This window comes from Bubalus kerabau, chromosome 7, assembly GCF_029407905.1.
Source record: "Bubalus kerabau isolate K-KA32 ecotype Philippines breed swamp buffalo chromosome 7, PCC_UOA_SB_1v2, whole genome shotgun sequence".
NCBI classification, from domain to species: Eukaryota; Metazoa; Chordata; class Mammalia; order Artiodactyla; family Bovidae; genus Bubalus; species Bubalus kerabau.
In genome coordinates, this window is record NC_073630.1 from 84,042,799 (window position 1) to 84,059,624 (window position 16,826).

Below are 16,826 nucleotides of genomic sequence, written 5' to 3' on the forward strand. Positions count from 1 at the left end.
GTCAACAAACTAGTGATGATTATTTTGAGGACTTTTTTTACATTAGCTTTGATATTATATATTAATATATGTATATAATTTATAATTTTATATTTTATAGTTATATTTCAAATGACAATTTTATGGTTATAATAACAGCTGATTTTAATTTAAATAATTATTTTGCTTAGGTATAAGTCAGTTTTAGGTGAAAAAATAAGGATACTTATAATAAATTATGATAATACAGCAAAATATAATATCTGTATAATTTATATAATCAACTTCTTAAACTAGTTTTTTTAAAGCAAGTTATTTAGGAAACAGCAAGTTCAGCCTGATTTAGGTACAAAACTTGATTCCTTTTTATGTTATTTTTTATATCAGATATATCAGGGACTTTGAGAAGAAACTAAAATGATAAGAAAACATAGAGTCATAGATTTTAAATCTCCAATAAAGAGTAAATGTAAATTTTTTTATTGATGTCTCCCAATAGTTGGAAAAGTATCAGAAAAAAATCGTCACGTCCAAGTCTGAGCAAAGTGATGAAAATATTTAAGTTCGGTACATTCTTTTTCCTCTCACATTTATCTTATCCACAAATACTAAATATAAGCACTTTCCTAGCCTTTCTGTGCTTTCCACAGCAGGGTCCTGATCTCCCCCACCTTTATTAAAACCTATCATATATCATCCCAGAATCTTCTGCCCTAATCAGAAATTACTGTTATATACACAGTGTTTTTTTTTCAGCTAGATATTATAAGAACAGCTATAACTTCTTGATAAGAGCCCAATTTATTGCTTTTCCAAGAGTATCTGCATTCTAATAATGAGAAAAAAAAAGCTCAACCTAAATGAGTGAATAACTAATGGTGACAAGGAAGACACAGAAGTAAAACCAGGGAGAAAAATTATTTCCATCACTCAAATATGAATTTTTCTCAAATTTTAGTTTTCAAATTTAAATTTTATTTATTATTAAGTTATTTAATAATTTTATTCAAAATTATTTTTTCAAAATTTAATTTTCACTCAAAATGTAAATTTCACCACTTAAAATGTCAATAATAGGCTATATGAACTATCAAGTTTGATACTTGGGTCAGGAAGATCCTCTGGAGGAGGGCCTGGAACTACACTCCAGTCTTCTCGGCTGGAAAATCATATGGACAGAGGAGCCTATTGGGCAGTAGTCCATAGGATCACAGATTGTTGAACACAACTGAAGTGACTTAGCACACATGCATGTGAACCATAGGCTGTTATGCTCTTAATGATACAGTGCATGTGTCCTCAGTCACTCAGTCATGTCCAACTCTGATATGGCAGGAACCTTCAATTTTAGGTGATTATATACAAACTTAATAAACACATTAGTTGTTATATTCTGTTTTAGAATCAATTTTCTAAAATTTATATCTTACTATCCTATTTTATTTGTAAAAGTTAAATGTGTCTTACCTACATTAAGAAGTACTAGGACTAGTGAACCTTTTATTTCATTTGTTTTTTTTTTGTTGTTGTTTTTTTGTACTTTGCCACTATAATTTATTACAAGATATTGACTATTGTATATTATAGCTTGGCTTCCCTGGTGGCTCAGATGATAAAGTGTCTACCTGCAATGCGGGAGACCCAGGTCTGATCCCTGGGTTGGGAAGATCCCCTGGAGAAGGAAATGGTAACCTACTCCAATACTCTTGTTTGGAAAATCCAGGGATGGAGGGGCCTGGTAGGCTATAGTTCATGGGTCACAAAAAGTCGGACACAACTGAACAACATCACTTCACTTATTGACTATTGTCCCTGTGCTATGCAGTAGGCCCATGTAGTTCATACACAGTTGCTTGCATCTGCAATCCCAAACTCCTAATTTATGTCTTCCCCAACATCACTCTCCCCTTTTGTAACCGTAAGTTTGTTTTCTATGCCTGTGAGTCTGTTTCTGCTTTTTATTATATTTTATATTCAACATATATGATATAATACAATATTTGTCTTTCTCTAACCTACTCCACTCAGTGTGATAATCTCTATGTCCATCCATGTTGCTGCAAATGGCATTGTTTAATTCTTTCTTATGACAGAATAGTATCCATAAATATATATTGGTATATACTATGTTCTTTATTTATTCATCTGTCAATAGACACTTAGATTGCTTCATGTCTTAGCTATTGTAAATAGTGCTAGTATGAATATTGGGATGCACATATCTTTTTGAATTAGAGTTTTCTCCAGATGTATCCCCAGGCATGCAATAGTTGAAACAAATGGTAACTCTAGTTTCAGTTCTTTAGGGAAACCTCCATACTGTTTTCCATAGTGGCTGCACCAATTTACATTCCTACTAGCAGTGTAGGATGGTTCCTTTTTCTATTGAGCAATATTTTAAACAAGTTTAATACTAGGTGCTAAAAAGACAGTGGCACAACCTGCCCCTCTCACAGCCAGCATGGTACTGTATGTTCTTAACTAAATTATCAATTCTATGTGTATACACATACACACATACACACACACACACACATATATATATATGTGTGTGTGTGTGTGTATGTGTGTATGTGTATACACATACACACATACACACACACACACACATATATATATATGTGTGTGTGTGTGTGTGTGCGTATTCATAGATCAATTCAGTCATTCAGTTGTGTCTGACTCTTTGCGACCCCATGGACTGCAGCATGCCAGCTTTCTGGTCCATCACCAACTCCTGGAGCTTATTCATACCCATGTCCATCGAGTTGGTATACACACATACAGAGGTTCATAAGAGAGCTTTTTACAAAGGTAAATGTTCAATTTGTGCCTGTATGAAATGGTGGGATATAAGTTGTTCAGTACAAACTTCACAAAGGATCTTGTCATATATGTGAATCATGTGAGTTTATCAGTGTATTAGGGACAGGAACAGAGTGAGTTAATCTATCATGGGCAAGAATGAGGGAAAACATGAATGAAGAATAAAAACATGGAATTAATATATGACATGCAGAACTAAATATGTTCCTAATACAGTAATTAATGCACTTCAGAAATTATGAAGAGTCTTTTGTAATCAGATTTATGCATATCAGATTCAGGTAATGCATATGTGAAGTTAAATAGAATGATCTAAAGACCTGGACTGAGGATAATTAGTAAAGAGCCCTGTTTCATTCACAAAAATATATTTTATTTTCATTCTGAATTACTTAACAATTAAGCCAAAGTATTTTGATTGATTATCAGGTAGACTTGTAAAACTTTTTGCGCTTAGCAGTTTGTAAGTTGGTAAATGTGAATACAACAGGAAGAATCACTGACTTTAATTTTTTCCCAAATTTTATTGTATTTCAAATAATTCTAATCATCCTTTAAAATGAGTAGAACATTTGGAATAAAAGACTTAGAGACTAATGACTTGATTATGGAAAGCTATTTATTTCATTTAATACCATTATGTATATGGATAAAAATAAATCATATTTTCTATATGACAAATTCTCAAATGCTGTCTATTTGAATTCATAATAATGCCATGATTAGAGCATGAATAGCAAATAATATAAATAATACATACCAAAAAATTGATAGCAGATACTGCGACTTGCCTGTATCCAAATGCTAGAAAACAGAAAAAGATAACATTCATTTTTGTTATTTACATACTCTAAACATAATTCAGGCAAGGTTTATTGGCTATCACTACCCTCTAAATTAAAAGCACTGTGTGATATGTAATTGAGCTTTTGGAATGATACTTTTGCAATCTGCAGAGATGGTAATATTCTTGCTTTCTACATACACTTTTCTTCTAGTGACCTAATGATATTTAGAATATAAATGTAGTCTATTCATAATTTTTATTATTAAACATTTTAAAAGCAGGTTTGATCTATCCTGTTTATCCCTAATTTTTAATTAATTAATTTAGTTTTATTTTTGGCTGCATTGAGTCCTCTTTCCTGTACACAGGCTTCTCTCTAGCTGTGGTGTGGGGGCTTCTTGTTGAGGTGGCTTCTCTTGTTGCAGAGCACAGGCTCTAGGCACAGTGGCCTCAGCAGCGGTGGCTTCAGGGCTCTAGAGCACAGGATCAGTCATTGTGATGCACAGGTTTTGTTGCTTTGCACCATGTGGGATATTCTCAGACCAAAGATCAACCAGTGTCCCCTGCATTGCAAAATGGATTCTTAACCACTAGACCACTTGGGAAGCCATGTTTTTGTCAGTGTAAGTTTGTCAGTGTAAAAGCACATTAGTATGATCTAGTGTGTAAATGAAATCAATAATATCTCTTTTTAATGTTAAACAATAAAAAGAAAAAGATAATAATAATTTTTCTTGTCAATGTATGGCAAAAACCACTACAATATTATAAAGTAATTAGCCTCCAATTAAAATAAATTAAATTAAAAAATAATAATTTTTATTTTTGCATTGATGTTTTGCAACAGACAGTATTTTAAGTGTTTTAAATATTTTCAACATGAAAACAAATACATGGAGCAAATACTATTTTTCTCATCATTTGGTAATATATATATATATATACATATATATACTTTACATAATTTGTCAAATCTTGAAGAGTAATGGACAAAATGGAATTTGAAGCAGAGTTCTAAATTCACCTTGTTTATAGTAGAGAAGTTGGAATATAGAAAATAATGAAAATGGAGTTTTCTAATAAACTCATTATCTATATTAATAGTTGCATTTCTTCTAGTTTTATGTATTGGGCTGGCCAAAAAAATCCAATCATGTTGTCCTGTAACATCTTATGGAAAAATTGGAAACTACTTTTTGGGCAACCCAATAAATTGTGTTTATTTTTGTAAACACATCTTCAAATTACACATTAGTGTAATTACTCATTTTGAATCTTGGATTTTTTAACATAAGAATATATTTAAAGTATTTTCTGATATTATAAACATTCATTGTCAAAGGTATGATAGAAATTACATCATATTGTATAATGTAGTTCGGAGAAGGCAATGGCACCCCACTCCAGTACTCTTGCCTGGAAAATCCCATGGACGGAGGAGCCTGGTAGGCTGCAGTCCATGGGGTCGCTAGGAGTCAGACACGACTGAGCGACTTCACTTTGGCTTTTCACTTTCATGCATTGGAGGAGGAAATGGCAACCCACTCCAGTGTTCTTGCCTGGAGAATCCCATGGGCAGAGGAGCCTGGTGGGCTGCCGTCCATGGGGTCGCACAGAGTCAGACACGACTGAAGCGACTTAGCAGCAGCAGTATAATGTAGTTCATAAAATTTAATGTGAATATTATATATTTATTAATATAATTATATTAAATATATTCTAAATATTACATAGGAGGATCTATGCAATATTTAATTTAAGAGCTAAAAGGAGGGATTTGTTGTAATCAGGAAGATCAGGGAGGACTTTGAATACATAACCGAACTTTTATCTAAAAAGTGAATAGATGTTAATACATGGAAGAGAGGGGTTCAGAACCATTCATGCATTAAGACTGTGAAGATATGCTTTGTTTTCATTTTTAGTGAGAATAAATAATGACATGATAAAAAGGTATTGGACCAAAGAGTGTAATTTTAAAGTATTTTATATTTATTTCCCCAAATAAGTTGTAGATAAGATAATTTGAAACAAGCTTTCTAGAAAAAATATTAGATACCATTAAAATTGTCTATAATGTTTTTATAATTTGTATAATATTTCACATATAGATTGACAAAATATAGGTCATTTTTTCTTGAGTGCTTTTGAGACTAAACATTTTTATATATTAAACTTCCTGTACATATGCATTCTGGTTAGTAGTTAATAGAATGTTCTTGCCACTGGGCAGTTCAAATATGATAATATATTTTTCTTATTTATTTCAAGTATTGTTCAAGTATGTAAAATGATCTTCCTAATGGTATATGTGTTGGAAATACATACCTATAGATTGCTTTTCATTTGTTAATGTGTGTAAATGTGTAGATGCTATTTATTTTATGCAGTCAAATCTATTGAGAATAAGGCTATAAAAATGTGGAACTATTTGTACAGAGAATGTAGAAAGAAGTGAAAAAAATTGATACAATGGGCAAGGAACAATTATTTAAATTATAAAAACATAAAAATAACAAAATTTTAATAATCATGTATGTAGTAAATAAAAAAATATCCTGAATTAAACACTTGAGTATGTATTGGGTTGGTCAAAAAGTTCCTTCACATTTTTAAGTTAAAAATAAAAGACACATTTTTCATTTTCACCAAGAACTTTATTGAACATCCCATTCACCATTTTGTTTCGCTACCTTCTGCTATTTTTCAAGAAACTTCATAATCCCATTTTCTCAAACCTTTTCATTTTCTTGAGCAAAGAACTATCCCAGGTGCCTTTTACAGCCTTACAGGGAATAGAATTTTTTCACTTAAGATAATTCTGTAAAGATCAAAATAAATGGACACCCAGAGTTGCAACGTCTGGTGAATACGGCAGATGTAAAGCTTTAACAGTTTTCGCCTAGTCATCAAAGAAACACGCAGTCTTATGTTATCCTGATGGAAGATTACACATTTTCTACTGACTAATTCCGGACACTTTTCGTCAAGTGCTGCTTTCAGTTGGTCTAATTGGGAAGAATACTTTTTAGAATTAATCATTTGATTTTTCAGAAGGAGTTCATAATAGAACTTTTCAATCCCACCATATACACGGCATCACATCCTTTGGATGAAGACCGATCTTTGGTGTGGTTGGTGGTGGTTCCTTTCACTTGCCACATAGTCACTTCTGTACTACATGATTGCAAAGTATCCAGATTTCATTGCCTGTCACAATTTGTTTTAAAAATGGAATGTTTCTCTATATGTTTAAATAAAGAATCACGTGGAAATGTAGTCAAGAGATTTTTTTTCCCCTTAACTTATATAGAATACAAACACCAAAATGATTAACATTAACCAAGTCGGTGCAAATGATTTTTGGCACTTTATTTGAATAAATTGAATGTATCAGCTATCTCCCATTGATTTTTTCAGTTAGTGTCTCAATTTGATGACTATCAACTGCAACTGGTCTACCCAACCATGGTGCATCATCCAGCAAGAAATCTTCAGTACAAAACTTTGCAAACCACTTCTGACACATTTGATCAGTCACAGTACCTTCTATATACATGGTGTAAATCAATTTTTGTGTTTCAGTTATATTTTTACCTTTCTTGAAATAATAACACAAAAGGTGCCAAAAATGTTGCATTTTATGTTCCATCTTCAATATTAAAAGGCTACATAAAAATTCACCAATTTCTATAAGTAATTTTTTTTTAAACTGCACACTGTAATGACAGCTGTCATAATAAAATGTAACAGAATTGTTTTGAATAAAGTTAAAGACAATTAAGCAGACTACAGATATCTTATGGGAAAAAATAAATGAACTTTTTGGCCAGCCTAATGTCAAAAGACGGAGAAGGCAATGGCACCCCACTCCAGTACTCTTGCCTGGAAAATCCATGGACAGAGGAGCCTGGTAGGCTGCAGTCTATGGGGTCGCTAAGAGTCGGACACGACTGAGTGACTTCACTTTCACTTTTCTCTTTCATGCATTGGAGAAGGAAATGGCAACCCACTCCAGTGTTCTTGCCTGGAGAATCCCAGGGACGGGGGAGCCTGGTGGGCTGCCGTCTATGGGGTCGCACAGAGTCAGTCGCTTCAGTCGTGTCCGACTCTGTGCAACCCCATAGACGGCAGCCCACCAGGCTCCCCCGTCCCTGGGATTCTCCAGTCAAGAACACTGGAGTGGGTTGCCATTTCCTTCTCCAATAGCATAGCATAGCAATGTCGAAAGAACATATATAAAGTGAAAGCACAGAAAAATATGATGAAAAAATTAGACACACATAAAAATACAATCATTGTTTCTTTCATTTTTATAATTGTGAGGTTAAACGAAAGATTACATTATATTATATGCATTCAGGTGTTAAAGAAAATTTACAATGGAAATAATACAGAAATTGGCTCAAATCTTCTGCAACTCTTAAGTATCTGAACTTAATACAGCATGCAGTTTGATTACAGTTTTTTAATCTAAAATAACTTTTAACTTGTTTAATTAGTATGCTTGTTTATTTTCATTAAATACAATTATTTAATAAGATTCTAAATACTTGGCTGAAAAAGTTTTTATATGTATCTTTACTCTTTTTGTCATAGTCTTTTCTATAATGTTAGTATTTTTGCTTTTAGATTAAATGCTGATTTAGGAATGGATTTTTAAGTATCTAGTTTTAAAATTATTGTTTAAAAAATTTTTGTGTTTGTCTATGTTTTCAGATTTAGTTCATCTCATTCAAAGATAATGTAGTTTGTATCACCTTTTTTTGTTTTCAGATTCCACATATAAGCCTATTTACAAAGCAGAAATAGAATCGCAGAGTAAAAAACATAATTATGGTTACAAAAGGGCAAAGTGGGGGAGGGACAAATTGGGAGACTGATATTAATATATACACAACTCAGCTGATAAAGAATCTTCCTGCAGTACAGAAAACACCAATTTAATTCCTGGGTCAGGAAGATCTGCTGTAGAAAGGATAGGCTATCCACTCCAATATTCTTGGGCTTCCCTGGTGGTTTAGATAGTAAAGAATCCACCTTCAATGCGGGAGACCTGGATTTGACCCATAGGTTAGGAAGATCTGGAGAAGGGAACGGCTACTCACTCCAGAACCTTGCCTGGAGAATTCCATGGAGAGGAGCCTAGCAGGCTACAGTCCATGGGGTCCCTAGGAGTGACTTTCACTTTATTTCATGTATAAAATAGGGGCTTCCCTAGTGGCTCAAAGGTAAAGAATCTGCCTGCAATGAAGGAAACCCAGGTTTGATCCCTGGGTTTGGGAAGATACCCTGGAGGAGGGCATGGCAACCCACTCCAGTATTCTTGCCTGGAAAGTTCCATGGACAGAGGATCCTGGAGTATTACAATCCATAGGGTCACACAAAGTCTAACACAACTGAAGCGACTAAGCAACAGTAGAATATATAAAAGAGATAATAAGAACCTCCTGTATAGCACAGGAAATCCTATTCAATATACTGTAATGACATTTATAGGAATAGAATCTGAAAAGGAGTGGATATATGTATAACTGATTCGATTTGCCTTATAGCAGAAACTAACACAATGTTGCAAATCACTATACTCCAATAAATAATAAATTAAAAAAAAAAAAAAAAGATAGTGTAGAGTAGTCCTACTTTGGAGGAATAGCATTGAATTTTCCCTGTGGCTCAGTTGGTAGAGAATCTGTCTGCAATGCGGGAGACTTGGGTTAGATCCCTGGGTTGGGAAGATCCCCTGGAGAAGGAAAAGGCTAACTACTCCAATAATCTGGCCTGGAGAATTCCATTGACTGTGTAGTTCATGGGATTGCAAAGAGTTAGATAGGACTGAACAACTTTTTCATTAATTTCATTGTCAATATAAAATCAAAAAGTTTAACCTTAAGTTCTAAGCAAGCATTATAAAAGGGAAAGAATCCATTGTGTATATGTACCACAGCTTTCTTATCCACTCATCTGCTGATGGATTCATGTTGATGTATGGCAAAACCAATACAATATTGTAAAGTAATTAACCTCCAATTAAAATAAATTCAAAAAAAGGGAAAGAATCACTCTTTAAAAATCATTGGCAGAGATAATGAATGCAGGGCAGATCTTTTTGTAGATTAAAGCAGAAAAGTAAAATTCTGAGGAAAAAATTAAATGTAACAAATGTCATAATCATATGACAAAGTTAGATCTGCTGGATCCCATTATTAGGCTTCCACTCCACTAAGTCACTTCAGTCGTGTCTGACTCTGTGTGACCCCATAGACAGCAGCCCACCAGGCTCCCCTGTCCCTGGGATTCTCCAGGCAAGAACACTGGAGTGGGTTGCCATTTCCTTCTCCAATGCATCAAAGTGAAAAGTGAAAGTGAAGTCGCTCAGTTGTGTCTGACTCGTAGCGACCCCATGGACCACAGCCCACCAGGCTCCTCCGTCCATGGGATTTTCCAGGCAGGAGTAATGGAGTGGGGTGCCATTGCCTTCTCCATATTAGGCTTCAATGTGAGCTAATTATCCTAGGCCCACACCAATATTGTTACAGACTTAATGGTGCCCCCTAATAGTTAGATGTTATAGCCATAAATTTCAATATAATGGTATTTAGAGATTCCCTGATACATCAGTTGGTAAAGAATCCTCCTGCAATGCAGAAGACCCCAGTTCAATTGCTGTGTGAGGGGATCTGCTGGCGAAGGGATAGGCTATCCATTCTAGTATTCTTGGGCTACCCTTGTGACTCAGCTGGTAAAGAATCCACCTGCAATGTGGGAGACCTGAGTTTGATCCCTGAGTTGGAAGATCCCCTGGATAAGGGAAAGGCTACTCACTCCAGTATTCTGGCCTGGAGAATTCCATGGACATGAGCTAATTATCATAGGGAGCCCACTATTGCTATAGGTTTAATGGTGTCCCCTAATAGTTAGATGTTGAAACAATAAGTTTTAATAAAATTGTATTTAGAGATGGAACTTTGGGGAATTAAGTTTAGATGAGGTCATGAGGTTATGGCCCTTGTGATGGGACTAGTATCTTTGAGAAATGCCAAAAAGCTTGCTTTTGCTCTTCACCATGTGAGCAGTCAGTGATAAGGGAGGCATAAAGAGAGTCCCCACTAGAGAACCCCACTTGCCAACACCTTGATCTTGGACTTTCCAGGCTGAATATTTGTGAGAAATAATTCCTTTGGATTAAGCCAATCTGTGGTATTCTGTTAGAGCTATCAGTGCATACTAAGAAGTGATCAATTTAAGAAATTTAAGGTTTTTCTCAGTTCAGTTCAGACGCTCAGTCATGTCTGACACTATGTGACTTCATGGAATGTAGCACCCCAGGCTTCCCTGTCCATCACCAACTCCCAGCGCTTGCTCAAACTCATGTCCATCTAGTCAGTGATGCCATCCTACCATCTCATCCTCTGTCATCCCCTTCTCCTTCTATCAATCTTTCCCAGCATCAGGGTCTTTTCCAATGAGTCAGCTCTTCATATCGGGTGGCCAAAGGATTGGAGTTTCAGCTTCAGCATCAGTCCTTCCAAAGAATATTCAGGACTGATTTCCTTTAGGATGGACTGGTTGGATCTCATTGCAGTCCAAGAACCTCTCAAGAGTCTTCACCAACACCAGTTCTAAAGCATCAATTCTTCAGCTTTCTTTACACTCCAACCCTCACATCCATACATGACTACTGGAAAAAACATATCTTTGACTAGACAGATCTTGTTGGCAAAGTAATGTCTCCACTTTTTAATATGTTGTTTAAGTTCCTCATTTTCTTCCAAGGTGCAAGTGTTCTTTAATATCATGGCTGTAACCACCATCTGCAGTGATTTTGGAACCCAAGAAAATAAAATCTGTCACTGTTTCCATTCTTTTCCCATCTGTTTGCCATGAATGATGTGACCAGATGCGATGATCTTAGTTGTTTGAATGTTGAGTTTTATACCAGCTATTTCACTCTCCTCTTTCACTTTTATAAAGAACTCTTTAGTTCTTCTTCACTCTCTTCCATAAGGTGGTGTCCTCTCCATATCTGAGGTTACTGATATTTCAAATCCTGGCAATCTTGATGTGAGTTTGTGCTTCAGCCAGCCTGGCATTTCTCATGATGTACTCTCTAAGTTAAATAAGCAGGGTGACAATATACAGCTTTGACATATTCTTTTCCCAATTTGGAACCACTCCATTATTCCATGTCCAGTTCTAACTGTTGCTTCTTGACCTGCGTACAGATTTCTCAAGAAGCAGGTCACGTTGTCTGGTATTCCCATCTCTTTAAGAATTTTCCACAGTTTGCTGTGATCCACACAGTCAAATGCTTTAGCATAGTCAATAAAGCAGAAGTATATGTTTTTATGGAACTCTCTTTCTTTTTCTATGATCCAATGGATGTTCACAATTTGATCTCTAGTTCCTTTGCATTTTCTAGATCTAGCTTGAACATCTGGAAGTTCTCAGTTCATGTACTGTTGAAGTCTGGCTTGGAAAAAAATTAGTATTACTTTGCTAGCATGTGAATGAGTGCAATTGTGAGGTAGTTTGAATATTCTTTACATTGCCTTTCTTTGGAATTAGAATGAAAACTGACCTTCCCAGTCCTGTGGTCATGGCTGAGTTTTCTAAATTTGCTGGCAAATTAAGTGTACCACTTTCACAGCATCATCTTTTAGGATTTGAAATAGTTCAGCTGAAATTGCATCACTTCCACTAGCTTTATTCGTAGTGATTTTACTAAGGCCCACTTGACTTCAGACTCCATGATGTCTGGCTCTAGGTTCATGATCATACCATCATGGTTGTCTGGGTCATAAAGATATATTCTGTATAATTCTTCTGTGTATTCTTGCCACCTTTACTTGATATCTTCTGCTTCTCTTAGGCCCATACCATTTCTGTCCTTTACTGAGCCCATCTTTGCATGAAATGTTCCTTTGGTATCTCTAATTTTCTTGAAGAGATCTCTAGTCTGTTTCCTGTTCTGTTTTTTCCTCTATTTGTTTGCATTTATCACTGAGGAAGGCTTTCTTATCTCTCCTTACTATTCTTTGGAACTCTGCATTCAAATGGGTATATCTTCCTTTTCTCCTTTGCCTCTCACTTCTCTTCTTTTCTCAGCTATTTGTAAGGCCTCCTCAGACAACCATTTTGCATTTCTTTTTCTTGGGGATAGTCTTGATCCCTGCCTCCTATACAGTGTCATGAACCTCTGTCCATAGCTCTTCAGGCACTCTGTATATCAGATCTAATCCCTTGAATCTATTTCTCACTTCCACTGTATTATCATAAGGGATTTGATTTAGGTCATACCTGAATAGTCTAGTGGTTTTCCCTACTTTCTTCAATTTAAGTCTGAATTTGGCAATAAGGATTTCATGATCTGAGCCACAGATCATGAAAGCCACAGTTCCCTTGTCTTGTTTTTGCTGTCTGTATAGAGCCTCTCCATCTTTGGCTGCAAAGAATATAATCAGTCTAACTTCATTATTGACCATCTGGTGATGTCCATGTGTAGAATCATCTCTTGCTGTTGGAAAAGGGTGTTTGCTATGAACAGTACGTTCTGTTGGCAAAACTGTTAGCCTTGGCCCTGCCAAACTTGCCTGTTGCTTCAGGTATGTCTTGACTTCCTGCTTTTGCATTCCAGTCCCCTGTGATGAAAGGGACATCTTTTTTTTGGTGTTCATTCTGGAAAGTCTCATTGGTCCTCATAGAACCGTTTAACTTCAGCTTTTTCAGCTTTAGTGGTTGAGGCATAGACGTGGATTACTGTGATTTTGAATGGTTTGCCTTGGAATTGAACAGAGATCATTCTGTCATTTTTGAGATTATACCCAAGTACTGGATTTAGGACTATTTTGTTGACTATAAGTGCTACTCCATTTCTTCTAAGGGATTCTTGCCCACAGTAGTAAATAGAATCATCATTTGAGTTAAATTCACCCATTCTAGTCCATTTTAGTTCACTGATTCCTAAGATGTGGATGTTCACTCTTGCTATCTCCTGTTTGACCCTTCCAATTTGCCTTGATTCATGGACCTAACATTCCAGGTTCCTATGCAATATTGATCTTTACAGCATCAGATTTTACTTTCATCACCAGTCACCTCAATAACTAGGTGTTGTGTTCACTTTGGCTCTGTCTCATCATTGTTTTTTGAGTTATTTCTCCACTCTTCTCTAGTAGCATATTGGGCACCTACCGACATGGCAAGTTCATCTTTCAGTGTCATATATTTTTGCTTTAAGCTTCTCCTACTTAGATCAAAATTTAAGATCAAGTTGATGTGATTTTTTTTTTCCAGAAAATGTCTATCCAGAATATATTGGTTTGGCCTACTAAGGGCTGACTAGCCTTTTGCTCAGATTACTTCTTTCTGTGCCAAAGTGCCGATTCTGTTCCAGTTATTTGCTGGTTGTGAGTGAACTGAATAAGGGATGTGCAGTACCAACCACTGTCAGATGTCACTGACCATGATGTGCATCTGTTAGTTATAGAGTGATATGTAGACTGAGAGCTAGCTGCAAAGGTTGTACTTTGTGTCACTGCAATTCTCATGTGTGGTAACTGAAACCTGAAGTGTGGATTTAGGGGCTGGTATTATTTAACTGAACTATAAGAACTGAAATACATGCATATCAGAGCCATGCAAAGCCTGAGGTGCCTATACATGATATTCACTCTCCACTTGGCATAGTTATTGTAATGCTCCATATATCTTCACAGAATTGGAATCCTACTTACATCATATTTATTGTAAAGTCTTAAGCATGGTAAAATTAAGCTTTTAGCATCTTAGTTTCCTGATATATAATGGGGATTATTAACAGTTACATAATGATATTTTTTCTCATTTAATTTTTTTTGTACTTTTAAATTGGAGGATAGTTTACAATGTTATGTTGGTTTATGCCATACATCACTGTGAATCAGCCATAATTATATATATATATATATATATATATATATATATACTCCCTTTCCTCTTGATTCTACATAACCCTCAAATGTTGTTTCTAATTCCAAAACAAATACCAATTTTACAGTTCTTGCCAAATAATACATTTTCCATAATTATTTTGCACATATTAAGCACTGCTGCTGCTGCTGCTAAGTCGCTTCAGTCGTGTCCGACTCTGTGCGACCCCTGAGACGGCAGCCCACCAGGCTCCCCCATCCCTGGGATTCTCCAGGCAAGAATACTGGAGTGGGTTGCCATTTCCTTCTCCAATGCATGAAAGTGAAAAGTGAAAAGTGAAAAATGAAGTTGCTCAGTCGTCTCCGACTCTGAGCGACCCCATAGACTGAAGCCTACCAGGCTCCTCCATCCATGGGATTTTCCAGGCAAGAATACTGGAGTGGGGTGCCATTGCCTTCTCCAAATATTAAGCACAGTTAACCTCTATTATTTTGCATCATATATATGAATGCAGCAATTTTCAGAGGCTCCTTTTCTTAAATATCATGAATCAAAAATATCTTTATTTTTTTTCTGTTTATGTTCTAAAGTTGGAAAGTACATTTTCAGATAAAATATTTTAAAATATCAGAGTTTTGTGAGATCAAGATCGGGGAATTTTTTTCCTTTCATATTCATAGTTCATTGGTTAGTATTTTGTTGTTCAGTCGCTCAGTCATATCCAGTTCTTTGTGACCCCATGGGCTGCAGCACACCAGGCCTCCCTGTCCTTCACCATCTCCTGGAGCCTGCTCAAACTCATGTCCATTCGGTCAGAGATGCCATCCAACAATCTCATCCTCTGTCATCCCCTTTCTGCCTTCAATCTTTCCCAGCATCAGGATCTTTTCTGATTAGTCAGCTCTTTGCATCAAGTGCTCAAAGTATTGGAGCTTCAGCTTCATCATTAGTCCTTTCAATGAATATTCAGGGTTGTTTTCCTCTAGGATTGACTAGTTTGATCTCCTTGCTGTTCAAGGGACTCTCAAGAGTCTTCTTCAACACCACAGTTCAAAAGCATCAATTTTTCAGCACTCAGCCTTCTTTATGGTATGACTCTCACATCCACACATGAACTACTGGGAAAACCATAGCCTTGACTAGATGGACCTTTGTCACCAAAATAATATTTCTGCTTTTTAAATGCTCTGGGTTTCTCATAGGCTTTCTTCCAAGGAGCAAGAGTCTTTTAATTTCATAGCTGCAGTTACCAATGACAGTGATTTTGGAACCCAAGAAAATAAAGTCTGTCACTGTTTTCATTGTTTCCCCAAGTATTTGCCTTGAAGAAATGGGACCGGGTGCCATGAGCTTAGTTTTTTGAATGTTGAGTTTTATGCTAGCTTTTTCACTTTCCTCTTTCACTTTTATGAAGAGGCTTTTTACTTCCTTTTTGCCATGCGGGTGGTGTCATCTGCATATCTGAGGTTATTGATATTTTAAATCCTGGCAATCTTGATTCCAGTTTGTGCTTCATCCAGCCTGGCATTTTGCATAATGTACACTGCATAGAAGTTAAATAAGCAGGGTGAAAATATACAGCCTTGACATACTCCTTTCTCAATTTTGAACCAGTCAAATGTTACATGTACAGTTCTAATGGTTGCTTCTTGACCTGCGTACAGAATTCTCAGGAGGCAGATGAGTTGGTCTGGTATTCCCATCTCTTTACAGAGAGTTAAAATTCTGAACACTGAAATCATTTGCTCTGATGGCTGAAGTAGATTTGCTGAATTTTGACCAAAACTCTGAATAATGTAATTCTCTGTGTCACTACTTCAAGTAAGGATATTAATTTAACATCTTTAAGGTTATCTTGTTTTATAAAATCTAAAATAAAGCTTGAATACATAATTTATATTCATTTATTTTCAAACTTAAAAGGTAGAAATTGACCACAAAAAACTCTCAATTAAGTGTGAAACATCACATATAATACTATGTGTATTATAATACATAATATATAATACTATATGTATTATAATACATAAATAATATATAATACAAAGGCTCTGCTATGAGTGCCTTTTGGACTGCAAGAAAAGATGAGGAAAGGTCCACTGAAGATTAAAAAAAATGGAATTCTTTGATCATGACATGTATGTCTCCCCCAAGAAGAGGAAATAAGGATTTAGGTTTTGTTACAGTGTGCATTGCACTAAATTGATTCATCTGCATCAAGGGATAAACATTTAATAAAGTTATAGGAAGGAATATGTCACAAGGGGAAACAAAAAGCCTTATTTTTCTTTTTGAATTATATATATATATTTTTTGAATTATATTT

At 35.6% G+C, this 16,826-nt stretch overlaps 1 protein-coding gene across 2 annotated transcripts in view; it reads right to left on the minus strand.

Annotated features, from left to right (window-relative positions):
• Positions 1–16,826, minus strand: part of TECRL (trans-2,3-enoyl-CoA reductase like) — a 145,723-nt gene that overhangs the window by 22,191 nt on the left and 106,706 nt on the right. For both annotated transcript variants that reach the window (XM_055588686.1, XM_055588687.1), the window contains exon 8: positions 3,563–3,606. In XM_055588686.1, the coding sequence (XP_055444661.1) occupies positions 3,563–3,606 (44 nt within the window). The remainder of the gene's footprint in view (positions 1–3,562; positions 3,607–16,826) is intronic.